The sequence below is a fragment of the Chelonoidis abingdonii genome, chromosome 2 (genome assembly GCF_003597395.2).
Source record: "Chelonoidis abingdonii isolate Lonesome George chromosome 2, CheloAbing_2.0, whole genome shotgun sequence".
NCBI lineage: Eukaryota > Metazoa > Chordata > Testudines > Testudinidae > Chelonoidis > Chelonoidis abingdonii.
The window spans coordinates 38,308,330-38,324,631 of record NC_133770.1 but is presented as its reverse complement, the minus strand read 5'-3'; the positions used below and the strand labels follow the sequence as shown (position 1 = coordinate 38,324,631).

General features: G+C 41.4%; 1 protein-coding gene across 7 annotated transcripts in view; it reads left to right on the top strand.

Moving 5' to 3' along the window:
* The first annotated feature begins 9,354 nt into the window (after positions 1 to 9,354).
* KIAA1217 (KIAA1217 ortholog) overlaps positions 9,355 to 16,302 on the top strand; it is a 531,225-nt gene continuing 524,277 nt past the window's right edge. For 2 of the 7 annotated variants that reach the window (XM_075062284.1, XM_075062283.1), the window contains exon 1: positions 9,357 to 9,497. In XM_075062284.1, the coding sequence (XP_074918385.1) occupies positions 9,401 to 9,497 (97 nt within the window). In that variant the 5' untranslated portion in view covers positions 9,357 to 9,400. Of the gene's footprint in view, positions 9,498 to 16,302 lie in introns of all 7 variants that reach the window. The other 5 variants (XM_075062286.1, XM_075062285.1, XM_075062289.1 and 2 more) reach the window with 5 other exon arrangements.

Sequence of the window (16,302 nt, the reverse complement as noted above, 5' to 3'; positions counted from 1 at the left end):
GTCTGTTTCTGCTCTCTCAGAGTAGATACAATGTGGTGAGAGATAAGATTAATTCATGATGTGATAGTATTGATGTGTGCTGATATTCAATACATATGACTCCGACGAGAATGTTCTTGGACTAGCTGTGCGCGTAATTCCTATGTTGTGTTTGTACGATTTGGTCTGAGTGCTGAGACGGTCAGGCTCCTGGTCCTAATCATATGGGAGATATGATTGTGTCGTTACCTTCTTCTGGAGCCCAACAGCTAGATTAGAGCCAATCAACAATTTTAAGCATCATTTTCGTTCTCAGTGACCCAGAATTAGTAAAGTTTGACTACATTTATTTCAGAAGCATTTTGGCTGTAGAGCAGTGAAATTAGTGCTTGGCACTAAGCGCAAATTCATTCTGTGGGTGAGGCAGAGAGGTTACCTGAGGTAAAAGGAAGATGTACGTTGCATTTTATTTCTCACTGTAGGGATGGGGCAATAAGATTTTAATCTATTATTTTAATCGTAAACTTTGACTGAGACTTGGGATCTGAAATACTAAGTCAGAGGTTCACAAACAGGTCCACAGCACACAGAAGGGCTCTTGAACACTTTGAGAGGTCCCAGCAAAGCTTAGCTTATCCTTGTATAGCTTGTCCATTCACATTAATGGATTTGAATGAATGCAGCAGGCATGTAACATATTTTCAAGACTTATAAAATGGGCCCTTGGTTTCACAATATTAACTCTGAACTACAATTTTAAAAACTGGATTGCTGAAGTTAAATAACTAAATCCATATTTAGGCACCTAAAACAAACTTGTGGTCTGACTTAAAAAAAATATTCCAGAGCACTTGCAGCTCTCATTGCCTTATGAGTATGTGTGCAGCTGTGCGCCACACCTCCAAAAATCAGGCCTGTTTAAAAACAGGCACTTAAATGTGGATTTAGGTTCCTAGCTGGCACCATCCAATTTTGGCCATTATTCCGTCAAGAAATCGGGTAGCATGATGACTGAGAGAGATCACTGAGTAGTATTTGTGTGTGGATAGTGGGAAGAGATGCTCTGTCTATTTTGCATTATTCTCTTTGAGCCTGTCTTATATGGCTGTTCAGCCATTCTACTTTCTTGGCAAGTTATATTATAAAACAAACACTTTCCTCTTTTTCTGTCACCTTGTCCACATTACAGAATAGTATTTGGCCTACAGCTGCTGTTAAATGATGTTCAGCATTGGCTCACTTATGCACATTGACAGCTATTGGTATTTTTAGTAGTGTAGATAAGGATATGGCATCAAGCTGCCCCTAAAGAGTAGGTGATAACTGTAATCTTTAAATGGCTTGCTAAATAAATCTATTGACTAAACAAGTCCTTTTGCTACTCTTCCCATTTCAGTTATACATTATGGACTTAATTCCACTTTTATTGTAGATAATGGTAGTATTGTTCAAATTGAGCTTGGAACAGAATTTCAGAATATTGGGTTAGTGATTCCATTTCAGAGTTAACTGGCAAGCTAAATCATTTCCATTTTCCACCCTAAAGGGTAACAAAAAGCTTTGGCTTTCTATGCTTTCAGCAATAATTAAATGGACATTGTGAAGTATGTTTGCAGTGTTGTAACTGTGTTGAGGCCAGCATATTAGAGAGATAAGATGGGCAAAAGGCAATATCTTTTTCACTAACAGAAGTTGATACAATGAGAGAGAAACTTTAGAGCTACATTGACCTGAAGAAGAGCTCTGTGTAGCCCCAAAGCTAGTCTCACCTTATAGACTAACAGACATTTTGGAGCATGTGCTTTCGTGGGTGAATACCCACTTCATCAGATGAATGCAAAGCTCATGCTCCAAAACGTCTGTTAGTCTATAAGATGCCACAGGATTCTCTGCTGCTTTTACAGATTCAGACTAACACGGCTACCCCTCTGATACTTAAAGCTAGTCTCGTTCACCAATAGAAGTTGGCCCAATAAAAGATATTACCCCTCATCCATCTTGTCTCTTATTGTGAAGTATGGTAGTTCAGACCAAAAATATTAGTCTTGTGTAAAAAAAAAAATTAATTCTTAAGAATTTTCATAATTCAAACCCAAAACATTTTTAAAGTGTCAAAGCTATCTTGCAGATGTGAAAAAAACAGCCACTCCAACAGTGAGTTGACAGTATGTGAGAACCAGAAAGTCAAACTGTGAATAAGGTGAAATGACCTTGGAGGCAAAGGTAAGCTCTTTGGGGAAGGGATTGGCTTTTCATATATGCAGTAATTGGCAGAATTAACTTTACTGTAATGCAATAACAATCTGCTTGAGGTTTTTATATTAGAAATTCAGGACTCATTAATCCAGTTACATTACAGGTATACAGGTATAAATGAATTACATTACAGGTATAAAGGGAAATTGGATTGAAAGGGAAAGTGAAATTGGTTTTGCCAAACAGTTAGAAAAAGTATTTTTGTTCCCATCTTATCAATTGGAGCAAAGAGAGTTCCCAGTCTGCGTCTCTGCATCCTTCAAGGAGACTCCAGGAAAGAAAAGAGACAACATTCATGGTATTCCTAAGGTTTATAAAAGGCAGCAAAAACTCCCAAGTGTTCTTTAAATCCTAATGAAGCAAAACAGAAATCTATTATTGTTCCCTTTATAAGTCACCATTAACAGATCACTAATTTCCTTGTCCAACTATGGTAAAACAGAAAAAGATAAATACCATAAACACTGAAGTTAGATTATTTTTTAAATTATTTCAGTTTTAATATCCATGGTGTTATACATGTAAAGAAATGTGTTATTCTTAACTTGTGATAGTTTTCCTTTACATTTATTATAAAGAGAGATTTTTCCATTCTGATGGCATTATTTCCATCAGAAATTAGATTCTGTGATGATAGATGATATTATAAACCCCTTAGATAAATATTTATATATATGCCCTTTTTAATTACAGTATTTCCTGCTGATTGTAGTTTTAGTGAAGGGTTGTGTTCTGAAAGGAGAGAGACCGTTGCTAGGATGAACTGTAGTTTGTTGCAGTACTCCTTTCTTCCTCCTCCATTAGAGACATTGTTAATTGGGGAATTTCTGAAGGACAGTTTTTCTGCAATTTTTTTTCACTGTCAGATCTGAAGTTAAGTCCAACAAAATACAAAAGGATATATGTATGGGAGAATTTCAAAAGGAAGAAACAAACATCCCTCTTCCCGCCTCCCAAGATGTCTATGACCAGAGAAAACTTTGAGCGCTAAACTAATTTTTCCATTGACTGCAAAACTAGGATGACTTACACTTTGGGATGAATTTGGCTCAGAGTCTGAATTCCAAGGTCCTTGACCTCCACAGGGTTTTTGTTCTGTTGCAGTGCCTCTGCGTTGCTGTAAATGGTGCTTTCTGGGAACAGTGCCTTTGCTAAGTAATTCTACAGCAGTGCAATACTATACTTAATCAATTCAGGTGACTTACAAATTCTTCATTGCACAAAATGATCAGTACTGCACAATTGCAGAAACAGCAAATGTGTGTTCTGGTCCTTATAGAAAAAATAAAGTGTTACTGTAAGAGCAAATCCTTTGGGACAGCAGGAGGAAAGTGAGCTTTTCACCAGAAGCTGAGAATGGGTGACAGGGGATGGATCACTTGATGATTACCTGCTCTGTTCATTCTCTCTGGGGCACCTGGCATTGGCCACTGTCAGAAAACAGGATACTGGGCTAGATGGACCTTTGGTCTTACCCAGTATGTCTGTTCTTATGTGAGGGAAGTCTTCCATCACATTATTTCTGACTGTTCTAAAATGGTCAAAGTGTGTAAAGTACCAGAGGGGTAGCCGTGTTAGTCTGGAAAAGCTCATGCTCCAAAACGTCTGTTAGTCTATAAGGTGTCATAGGACTCTTTGCTGCTTTTACAAAGTGTGTAAAGTTTATCTTTTGGTAGTACTCGTCTACCCTCCCCATCACTTCCTCTTCTTCCATGGTGCAAAAGGGTTCCTTTGGGCATGTTTTCCAAATGCTGAATGATTTAAGTTGTTTCCAACACAGTACAAACTTAATTAAAACAAAAGCAGAGCAATTAAACCAGCAGTCCATATACAGAAGTTTTATGGACAGTGCATCTAAACAGTTTCCTCCATTTCTACATTTGATAATTGAGAATCATAAATGGAAAATATTACGGTAGCACAAGCATCCTCAAAAAGTAGGGGCGTATCACATCTCAAAAAGCATTTTTAGAAACATTGATCTTTAGCTGAGTACCAGTTTCCAATCCTCTTAACTTATTGCTTACTGTGGTTCCTTGAGAATAGCTCTATATCAATATAGAATCTTGCTGTCCATAACAGATGTACACGTTTATATAGAGCTTCTTTCTCTATCATAGGATGTATCAAATACAGACATGCTTTTCAAGAAGATTCCTTTTGAAGAATTCCATTTCAATGGAGCAGAAGTATTGCTTAACTCCATTGTAAGGACCCCAATCCTGCTTTCAGTAAATTCACTGGAAGTTTTGACATTTACTTCAATAGGAGGAGGAGCAGGTCCAATTTAGGGCTTGTCTACACATAGAATTGCTCCATTTTAACTTAAAGGGTTATTTTAACCAGATTTAATTAAGGTAAAAGGCTGGGTGGACACTTACTTCAGTTCAGCTTAAAATGATTAGGAACAGATTTAAGCTAAACTGAAATGAGTGCCTGCACATGACTTTAGAGTGGTTTAACTAAGATGGTGCAAGTACGTGTGTTTACAAGGCCCCGGTCCTGCATGCTGATTCACACAGGCAGAGTGCTTCCTGTAAGGTGCTAGGAGACTTCAGCTACATCTTCACTACTGGCCGTATCGGCGGGTAGCAATCGATTTCTCGGGGATCGATATATCGTGTCTCATCTAGAAACGATATATTGATCCCCGAACGAGCTCCTGTCGACTCCAGAACTCCAGCAATGCAAATGGCGGTAGCGGAGTCAACAGGGGGAGCCACGGACGTTGATCTCGCGCTGTGAGGACGGTAGGTAACTCGATCTAAGATACTTCGACTTCAGCTACACTATTCACATAGCTGAAGTGCGTATCTTAGATCGATTTCCCTCCCTAGGGTAGACCAGCCCTCAAACTCTGAAACCAATGGGAGTAGAGGTCACTTAGCAGCTGAGGAAGTAGCTACAGAAGAAGTTCTTTGCTAGAATATCAAGTCCTTATGGTAACTAACGCTGTATTTAGAGCTGAGAAGATGTTTCCATTATAGTGGCTTGGTTTCACTCACTCAGTTATAACTTATTTCCCTTCTAGGAAGAATCTTCCAGGCTTGGTCTCAGCCCCACTGTGTATCTTTTTTTAAAAAAAGATTGATCCAGTTCTCATCAGCTGTTTCCACATGTAGAGTTTTGATATATACATAACTCCCTGTATCTTATTAAATATGAAGACAGAAGACATTTTTTTCTGTTTATTTTAATTTACCATTTATATTTCATGCTTTCATTCATTGTAAAAGTACCTCACAAGGATAGCTCTGTTCAGATTCACCTCAGTATTGATATTGGGATAAAACTACTCTGCACTGTGGGCCAATTTCATCAGTGTAATGATTGCTCATGACGCATCTGCTCATGGAGCTATGTCCCTGGAAGCATTAAAAACTTAACAAAAACAACACTCTTGAGAATTATATTTAAAGTGAATTCAAAGTTGGAAAAATGTAATTAAGAACTATATCACAAATTAAACATTTATGATTAGTGCAGCTGTTGTCATTTCTGGAGTACAAGCTATATATATATATAGAGAGAGAGATTTTTATTTTAAATTAACTGGTCTGTCTGGTTGCAGGTCATCCAAATATTATTCCTCTTATAAGTATCTACAGTAGAATTTTACTAACTTGTATCAATGTCTGGGACGCCCATTGTAAATTAATGAATTTTGCAAGTTAGCAACTATGGGAGAAATCTAAGTACCACACAAGTCAATTGCAAAACTCCATTGGGATCAGAATTTGGCCTAAGGGCTCCATCACGTAAGATGCCAAACACCTGCAAATTCCATTAACATCAGTGGGAGTTCATCACAAATTTAGGCACTAAGAAAATGAAATATGGCATCATAAACTGTACTTTGTACATGTAATTTTCTCAATTGTGATTTAGTTTGTTGGTTTGTGTTTAGAGACATTGCAGACTGTTGAATAGGGCTCTACACTGGGAGTCAGGGGATGGGTTCTGCCACTGACCTGTGTGACCTTGGACAAGTTACTTCACTTATCTGTGCTTCTGTTTCCCCTCTAACTCTTTGTCTGTCTAGCTCTTCAGGGAAGGAATTCTCTTTACTGTGTGTATGTACAGTGCCAGCACAATGGAGTCTCAACTTTAGTTTCAGTCTCTAGGCATTACTATAACAGAAATAATATAATACTTCTTGGCATAGTACTAAATGCAGTGTATCATACTTTGCAAAAATGAACTGCTAGGGATTGGTCCTTAAAATATCTGATGTTATATCTAAGTGGAGGGCAAACACCACATTTTTTTGGATTATTAAATGTGCAGTTTAGCAAAATATAAATTAACAATGTTTTGGTGTAGTTCTAAATTCATGTTTAAATATCATTATTCAATTTCATAGATTTTACTTTAGCATAGTCATAAACTATATGAACAAATTAGCTGCATATTATAAAAGACTAGAGCGTCCAGTTTGTTGAGAGATATTTGTTGGTATGGGGCAGAGGGTGCCGATTAGGAAGGAAGGCAGAGTTTCTAGTTGTCCTTATTTTAGAACATGAGCTTTGTCTGTACATTTTTCAAAGAACCTGTCACTCTGATATTAGGGATTTAAAATATTTCCTATCTTCCCTCTACCCACCAATGCCCCTTCATCCCTCATAGCTCAATTAGCACTTACAATATTTTTAGCTCCTGCAGGAGATATTGCTGGTTTTGAAAAAATCTATCTTCAATATGGTACTATGCGGGCCATGGGCAATGTCAAGGGGCTTTTAAAAAACAAAAGAGGGAAAAAGTAATGGGGAGAATTTACTTCACCCCTTAACATTCAGTTTTTCCAGGTAAGGGTAAATATTGATTTAAAAAAAAAACAGAGTAAACAAACTTGTGTTTGCAGTATTTTCTATGGGTTTATGCAGGTAAAATGAATCCAGGATCCTATACTATTCCAGCACTCTTTGTTTAGTGTGATTCCTGCTTAAGGTGTTTTTCAGAACTTTGACTTACTCATAGAGGTTCTTATCCTGCAAACATTTATGTATATGCTTCATTTTACTTCTGTGAGTAGGTCTCTTGAAAAAGATGGCCATGTCTACACTGGGAAAATACAGCGTGTTAGAAACCATATTAATTCACTGGTTCAAATTAACTTAATACTATTCTGCCCTTACTGTAGACAAGGAGAGTAATATTTAAAAATGTTATCAAAAGTGCAGTCAGGGACAGACTTACTTAAATATGTTAGCTTGTCATGGTGATTGTGAATTTAGCTTTCAGCAAAAGGTGATACATTATTTAATATTATGCTAATAAAAATGTGTTCTAACATGATATATTTACCAGTGCAGACGCTGCCAATGGAATTAAGATCAAACATGTGCATAACTGTTTGAGGGATCCAGGCCATAGAACTGACATGGCTGAAGTACTCAGTGTAGCTTTATTTAGTTCACATGATATTTTAGAGATAATTTTTGTATATTTTAAAGATTAGTTGAGTGACTTACAAACCAGTGAGGGTAATCAAAGTATTGGTAGGCAGTAGCAGCATACAATGAAACCAGCATGAACATTTTACAGGAGAATTCAAGGGGGCTTCTAGGTGACTGCAGAGCTTGTAATTGAGGAAGGAAATTGACAGGCTGCTTCTGCTTTGATACTGCAGATTTTTAGGACTCAAATGATGCCTCCTTTACCTTTCTATCATTAACTTGCCCATAGAATAACCCATGTTCCTAGGCTGTAAGGAAGGGTGAGGTTCAGCAACTACTGAAAGATGAGAGGCACAGAAGACAAGAATGTTACCAAAATGGGAACTACGATATTACCTGATCCTGCATTCCCTACTTATCCAGATCGCCCTTTGCAGCCAGGGGGACGTAGCTTCCGAGGACTCTGCATGTAGCATCACAAGACTGTTCCGAAACAACAAGGGGAAATAAAGAGGAGTGGCAAGTGCCAACTTTAATGACTGAAGTGCCTTCAACATCATCACAGTCCGGCCTTTCGAATACTGTCCAGTGGGGGCATCCCGATGGGCTTTGTTTTGTTTCGGAAGGAGTCTCCGTAAGGCACTCTTAGCTGTGTAAACGCACATCCATTAAACCCCACAAACGAACCCAGTATACTGGGTCGCACGAAGAGAATGGAAAATGCAAACAGTGGTCGCTCGGCGAGGAGGCAGGAAAAGTCTCTCCTCCCTCTTCGCCCCAAAACAGACAAACCTCAGGTCAAACAGCAGCCCCCTCCCAATATCTGTTCACAACGGGAAGCGAAGACCGAGTCTCTTTACGGCTGTTTAAACCTCTCCACCTTAAAGTACGTATCTGCTCAGAGACTGTCTTTTCAGGGTGAAAGCTGGTGCTGTCAGAGGCTCCACATCTGTGTGATTTTCCATATGAGCTGCTGGCTGCCCCCGGCCACCCCACCCCTGTGAGAGCCAAACCTTTGAAATGTTCTGGGCTTTGTCTGGTCCCAGAGGACCTGGTCGGACCCGGCTGGGGCCCTGCTCCTGCGAGGGCTGAGAGCGCGGCAGGCAGGGCCCCTGGTGACTTGCAGCCGCTGCGAACGATCTCGCACCTGAATTCGGGGGCAGCCGCTGATACAGACGCAGCCCGTTGCGTGCGGGCTGAGCGTCCCAAGACGCACCTTGGAGGGAATGAGCCCCAGTTCCCCACCCGCCCGCGAAGCTGGTCCTGGCACAAGGAGTCAGCTCCCCTGACCGGGGCTCGGAATCCCCACACCCAGGCCAGTGCCCGGCCCCCGGAGCCAGCACCCTGGCTCCTGCAGCGGCAGCTCCCCCCGCGGTGAGGGTGGGGATGGCGGTGACGCAATGACTGCAGTCCCGGGGAGAGCTGCGGAGCGGCCCGGGAGAGCGGAGTGCGCGCCCCGGCAAGCGGGAGAGGGAGGGGCGGCCGGGGCTTCCTCCAGCCCGGGCGCTCGCCACGCGGTCTCTCGCGCCGCGCCGCCTGCCGGGAGGGCTTCGCGCCGCTCCCGCCTGCAGGTGAATTGAAAGTCGTCGGTGGCTGGGAGAGAAGGACGCGGGCTGCCGGGCTTGCTGCAGATCTGGCACCGGCTGGGGCAGGCAGAGCGTACAGCCCGCTCCCAGCAGGGCGCTCCCCCTCTCCAGTCCGCGCAGCGTCTGTGCCGCCGCCCCCTACAGTGGCGCACCCTGAGCCGGAGCCGCTCCGCTGCCCGGGGCATGTCTGCAGCGCAGGGAGTCCCGCTAGCCAGAGTGCAGCCGCCGCCCGCCCAGAGGCTCTCCAGCGCGGCAGGGGGAGGCAGCTGCCAGCCGTCAAGTAAGTAGCCCCGAAAGTTTGCGCTTGGTCCCCCTCCCGGTTCCTCACATCCCCGGGGCTGGCGGGCCGGCAGCAGGGGCGCAGCGGGCGGGAGAAGAGCATCCCCGCCCCGGCAGAGCGCGGTGTGAAGGGTTAGCGAGGAGAGTGTCCCCTTCCCCGGCAGAGCGCGGTGTGAGGGGCCAGCGAGGAGAGTGTCCCCTGCCCCGGACCCAGCAGTGAGGGGAGTCCCTGGGGCAGGTGACCTTGGGCTGCTCCAAGTCTGGGTCTGGGGCTAGGCGAGCCCCGCAGCCAGGGGCGTCTCTCCGCAGAGCTCGCTGGGTTGGCGCGGCGCCTGGGCGGGAGTCCGCTCTGTGTGGGGCAGCTGTCTTGGCCAAGCCCTTCAGCAGGGCTCCAGCACCAGAAAGTCCCCGCTGGGCGGCTCCTGTGGCCCGGGCGCTGGGATTTCAGCCTCTGCCTGCAGCTTAGTGGTGCTGTTAAACTGACCAAACTTCTGAGGGGAAAACTTCAAAGCTGCTACTTGCCCCATGGCTAAGTGCTGAGATCCGCAGGGGATCCCGCTGCCGCCGCAGGGGGCTAGGGCAGTCTGATTTCCCCAACTTTGCTCCATGACTGAGGAAGGAGACGAGTGAGGGGTAGGAAATGTAGCGTTTAGTTATAACCAGGCTTTTCGAGAAAGAGTTAATTTTTAGTTACCCATGAGAATTGAAAACGATTTAGTCATTGTGGTCAGGCTTAGATCAGGCTGTTCCTGAGAACTGAAGAGTCAGGCTACTTTTTATATGCAGGAAAGCTTAAATGGCTTTCCTCCTTTGTAAAAGTAGATTGACTGCGGTTACATCTTAAATGTTGCAAAAAATGACAATTTTCCAACTGCATGTAAAGAAGAAGGTTGTATTGCATACATTGACCATCGCTGGAAGGCTTTGTAACCATAACTTCTGCGTTTTATAAAATATTTTTTCATATATACGTAAGGAACAAAACTTAATTTTGAAATTCAGAGGAGCGCTCAGAATAGTGAGCAAAGCTTTTTTTCAATAACCCCAGGATTTGATGGCTTCAAGCCTTGACTAGATGGTTATTTGGTATTTAGTTTCTCTGAGAGAGGAAAAGTCTTTTTAGGGTAGTGTGCAGATTTGAGTGGCTGTCTCTCTGTATAGGCAGAAGTAGGTTCTTCTACTACTGACTGCTAACATTTAACTGAATCTTCAGCTGCTCCTATTGAAGTTAATGAGAGTTTTGTCATTAACCTGAATGGAAGCAGAATTGGACCCTTCTTTGTGTGGTACAGGTTGTCAGTGATTCATAGTCATGGATATGGGCGGTGCTACATAATTTTAAAATTTACTTTCCATAGTTTAAATTTCATGTTCGCAACTTCGCCTTTGTATGAGTGGGTGTGTGGGTATTTAAAGAATCAACTCTTGTTTTCTTGCACTTTTTCCTTCATGGTTAAACATATATGCTCAAAAAATAATACTAGTTTTGAATGCTGTACAGAAGCACTACATATTGTGCAGATTAATTACTGGATGATTACTCTCATATCTGAGGACATTCAAGAGGTTCACTGTTTCCTCACTCCAGGTACACTTACTTAGTATTCATATTTGCATTAGCAAAAGTGTAATGAGAATAGTAGTCAAAATAAAAACATTGAACAATTGAGACATCTAGGGACAAGAATCAAAACCACATTATTTGTCATTCTTCTGACCTCATGAACCATGTAAAATAAAATACAGTGACTGTTAGTCTACCACACAGAATTGGGTATTATCTTTGTTCTCTGATCAAACCATGTCTTTAAGAGCCACATTTTTATATCCAGTGACCAAGCCAGGGAACATTGGCTAAATACTGTAACTTTTTGTACTCTGAGTTTATCAAGAAAGTAGAACTTAATAAAAAAAATAATTACAGATTTAGTTTACCTTCATTTTCTGGTCACTGAGTAAGTATGGTCCTCAGGAGAAGTCCTAATATAGGCCCTGATCCTGCAAAGATTTATGTACCTGCACAACTGTACTCCTGAAACTAGTCTCTTTGTACATGTGCTTACATGTTAAGGTTAAGCACCTGTATAAGTCTCTTCAGGATTGCAACATGTTGGGTCTGATCTTGCGTTCTCTGCATAACAGAACTCTTGAAATGAATGGGCCCAAAGTTTGTATACTTCGTTAGATCCCTATTGAAGCTTCTGGTTTTCCGCCAAACTTTACCAGCAGATCATTACCACTGAGTATTTTTAATGTCACTATGCCTGAAAATATGTCCTGACTTTGCATTGCTGGTGAATTATTTAAAAACTGTTTTTTGCTAATTTGCTGTACATTAAACTGGCTACATGTTCTAGATGATTTCAAGTTACAATCCAGACAGCCTTCAAGCAAAAGTAGTAGATATTAGAATTTCTTCAGTTTTCCAGCACATCAGTGGATCTTTGCCATTATATGTATTACGTATTTCTCTTAATCCTTTTTCTCTTTGTAAAATAGGTCTTTTTCTGAAAAGCAAGCTTGCTTTTACTGTGTCCCTCACCTGAAATCATAACATTCTGTTTATTACTTTACAATAAGTTGCTGTGTTATGTCACAAACATAACTAATTATGACTTGAGGATTAAGCAGTTGGAACAGATGACTTCCGGAAAAATAAATCTATTTTAATGCATATATTCCTGAGCAATGAAAGAAAACTTTATATGACATAAATAGAATTATTTCTACATAGAACAACTTAATTTATTTCAGTGTGAATTTAGCGCTCCTGGGGGGTGGGAGGCATAGCTCAGTGGTTTGAGCATTGGCCTGCTCAATGCAGGATTGTGAGTTCAATTCTTGAGGGGGCCAAAATCTGTCAGGGATGGTACTTGGTCCTGCTAGTGAAGGCAGGGGGCTGGAATTGATGAACTTTTAAGGTCCCTTCCAGTTCTATGAGATAGGTATATCTCCATATATTTTATATATGGCCAGCCCTGGAGACTGAAGTCTTCTGTCCGCATAACGGGCATAGCATAGACAATGGCATTGCTAGGGGAGAGATACAGGTTGCTGTTGATGGTGCTTGGGCCATTGCAAACATATTCTGCTGGGAGCTAGCTCTTTCCTCTGCTGAGCACCTAGTGAGGCTTCTGGTTGAAGAAAACAGAACAGTTCTCTGTTGTGAAGAAGTAGTGTGGTTCAGTGGATTAACCATAAAATTGAGAGTAAGAGGCTCTATCTGCTCTACTTCTAGTTCTGACCCTGAATCTGGTTGTTCTTGGTTAAGTGACCACCTTTTTTCTTCTTTAGTTCTGTGTTCTTGGTGGACAGGATTTCAGCTTGGGGAGGAAAATTGTATTACAGGCCCATCTCAAATTTCTAACACCAGCTCTGGTGAAAAGAGAGTTCCTTCTCTGCTAAGACTATTCAAAAGAGTGATAGCCATACCTGTTTCCTGGAAACTGAACTGAAAGCATCCAAGTCATTTCACCCAGGCTTTCAGATAGCCATGGCACAGTAATGTTTTCACTTATTAACAGCCTGGGATGAATTTGAATCCCTAGCTAGAGATGAAAGCCTCTTTAACCCACTACATTCCTTTGAGCCATCCACTCTCCTTAAACTGAACATTTTCAGTTTTCCAAGAGGCATCAGTGGTTCTTTAAGAACAGGTAATTTATTTTCTGCATAATTAAATGTGTTTTACTTTGATAACAGGAAATGGTGCTCTGATGATTTCAGCAACTATGAACATCCTTCTAACTAAACAAAAGTTAAGTTAATATCGTAGGCCTTGATCCTATATAGACTTACAAACATGCTAAAATTTGAGCATATGTGTAAGTCTTTGCAGGATCTGGGTCTTAGGGCTCTAGAGGTGTCTAGTGAAAACCTGTAATGTTTTCTATTCAGCATGGGGTGAATTGAGCAGCTAGGATTTGTTTGAATTATTTTGTGTAGGTCACAGAATGCAGAAGTTAACTGTTAAAAATCTATGTATTTAAAAAAATATGAAATATTAGCTTAAGTGTCAAAGCTTTTTCATATAATGTGACCTGTGTATTCATCACCTGCCATATGAAAAGCTCTTATTTGGATCTCTCTCTAATGAAGCTTTTTTATGTTTTTCTAAAATCATATTCTCTGTTGTGTTTATTTACCTAGAGCCAAAAACTACTGTCAGTCTGGAGCTGCAACTCCCACTGATGTAAATACAAGTGGTACAGCATACAAATTCAGGGCAGCATGTAGTTCTTAGGTTTCAGAGTAGCAACTGTGTTAGTCTGTATCCGCAAAAAGAACGGGAGTACTTGTGGCACCTTAGAGACTAACATATTTATTTCAGCATGAGCTTTCGGGAGCTACAGCTCACTTCTTCAGATGCATAGAATGGAACAGGAGTACTTGTGGCACTTTAGAGACTAACATTTATTTCAGCATGAGCTTTCGGGAGCTACAGCTCACTTCTTGTGTTCCATTCTATGCATCCGAAGAAGTGAGCTGTAGCTCCCGAAAGCTCATGCTGAAATAAATGTTAGTCTCTAAAGTGCCACAAGTACTCCTGTTCTTTTTATGTAGTTCTTACTGACTTTTTTAGGGCCAGCTGTTACTTTTCCCAGGCTCCTACTCTGAGATCCATATGTCAGTCTTCCCTTTCTGCACACAAGGGGTGAAATCCTGGCCCAGTGAAGTCAATGAGTGTGTTGCCATTGACTTCAAGGGGGAGAGGCATAATTTCGCCCAAGGAGTAGCTGCCTCCATGGCACTGTCCCTTATCTCCTTGGACCCTGTGGGGGTCATGTAACGGTTGGGGATCTGTGTGTGGGACAGGCCTGAAGGGGGCAACCTGGCACATGTATTATCTCCCTACTAACCTTGTGGAGAATATGCTTAAAATTTAATGCAGCTTGCATTGTGTGTGTATCAGTTTTGAGCAAAACCCACTCACTCTAGGGGAGCATTATGGGTTACAAGAATGTCAGCACAGCTCCATGGGAATCTTGTTGTCACAGCATGGAGACAGGAGCCATTGGGAACACACAGGGGCACCCCATATATGGTGAGCGTGAGAAGGATGAGCAATTTTATATATTTTCACAAAGTAACATATGGAAGGTAAGGATGTATGTTGCAGTGTGATAATTTTTTTTTAATATGAGCATTAGGGCTCATATTTTTTTTAATATGAGCATTAGCATGAGCACTGTTGAATAAAGTGAACGTGCTAAAGAGAGTATCATGATGGCAGTGGGATAAGGCATGGAATTTGGTATTGTGTTGCATGAATGTTGCTTAAATTTGTGCTATTTTTGTTTTTTAGTGCATATGAGAGAGGTGGGGGGAGAGAAAAATATGAAATACATTTTAGCAATTTTAACATTAAGCTAACAAAGGTTTGTGGGTTTTATAAATGTTGGAGTTCATGCAAATTTTATCAATAGGGACCTGTGTATAATCAGGTGATGCAACGCCATAAATGGCCACATAATTTACATTTTGCTAAGATGCCATATAAATCTATGCTGCATGCATTTACAGAAGTTGACATTTTCCTGCCACTTTTCCTCTGCTCACCTTGTCTGCCCACTACTTTGCCTTTTGCATTTCTGGTTTTTCTGTGTTTCCCCACATAGGGAAGCTCAGTAAGTTTCCTGTGTCTATTTTGATGCTACTGCCCTTTAAAGGACAGTACAAGAGGACTGCCAGAGGGAGATTCTTTCTGACACAGGGAAGCAAAGATGAACTCAACTAGCCCAATGGCTCTTTTCTCATTGGAAGGCAGGCACAAAAAAGTGAAGCACTCTTGTGGGGCTTCACTATTCCTCACTGTGTACCTGACAAGGAGTAAAGGCCTGTTCTTATTGTATATAGCTTTGGATAGTGCAGCATAGGAGCCCCTCGCTCTGCAAAAATCATGCTCTGATCTTATGTGGCTCAGGAGCTCTGGACGGTAGTGCATCTTTCAAGCCTTTCTTTCCAGACACAGTTTTGCAGCCCTTCTGACCCTCATGCTGATGCGTGCCCCACCTTCCTGTTCCCATGGCTGAACATGCAATTCAGATGGGCTCCTCTCCTATGGAACTCCTGATCCAGGGAACAGAGGTATTCCTCGCTATAGTGCAAATAAATAACATGCATTAATTTATTTTTCAATTTATGATGCATTTTTAGAATTTCAGTAACATTGAAGATTATTTAATAAGTTAATGCTTGATTAACATGGCCTCATAATTCCCTATTTGCCCTAGAATTCATTGGAGTTGTACTGCATAAATCAAGAGCTTTGTTGCATAATTTAGGTCTAATGTGCACAATAGTACAGCACTTATTAATTGCTCTAGAAACTAATGAATTGTGCACAGCATCTGGGTCGAACAGTGCTCTTGATAGTGAAATGCAGTAGAGCAGGTTTTCATCATTGATACAGTAACTACTTCCTGATTTTAAAAGCTTTTGCCTACATGTTACACAAAATAATAAAAGCATAGAACAGAACTTTGTACAAGTATGTTGAAGTTTGGCATTATGCTGGCATTGGGTATTTTTGTGGGTGGGGAGGGGGAATGTAAATTTCTACATGGTTTCCTTGAGACCACATACAGTGGAAAACATACAGGCTGTCAAGCTAAGATTAAATTTAAATTACTTCAGTAAATGATGCACCTTCTTTTGGAAGGCCTGTGTTCTGTCTGGCAAGAGGATGGACTCTGATTTAATAGGTCTTTTCGGTATCTAACTAGTATAAACTCTGTCTGGATATTACTTTGTAACTTACAATATGTTATGAAAGGTCATGCAGAATTAGCTGTCACATTATGTCA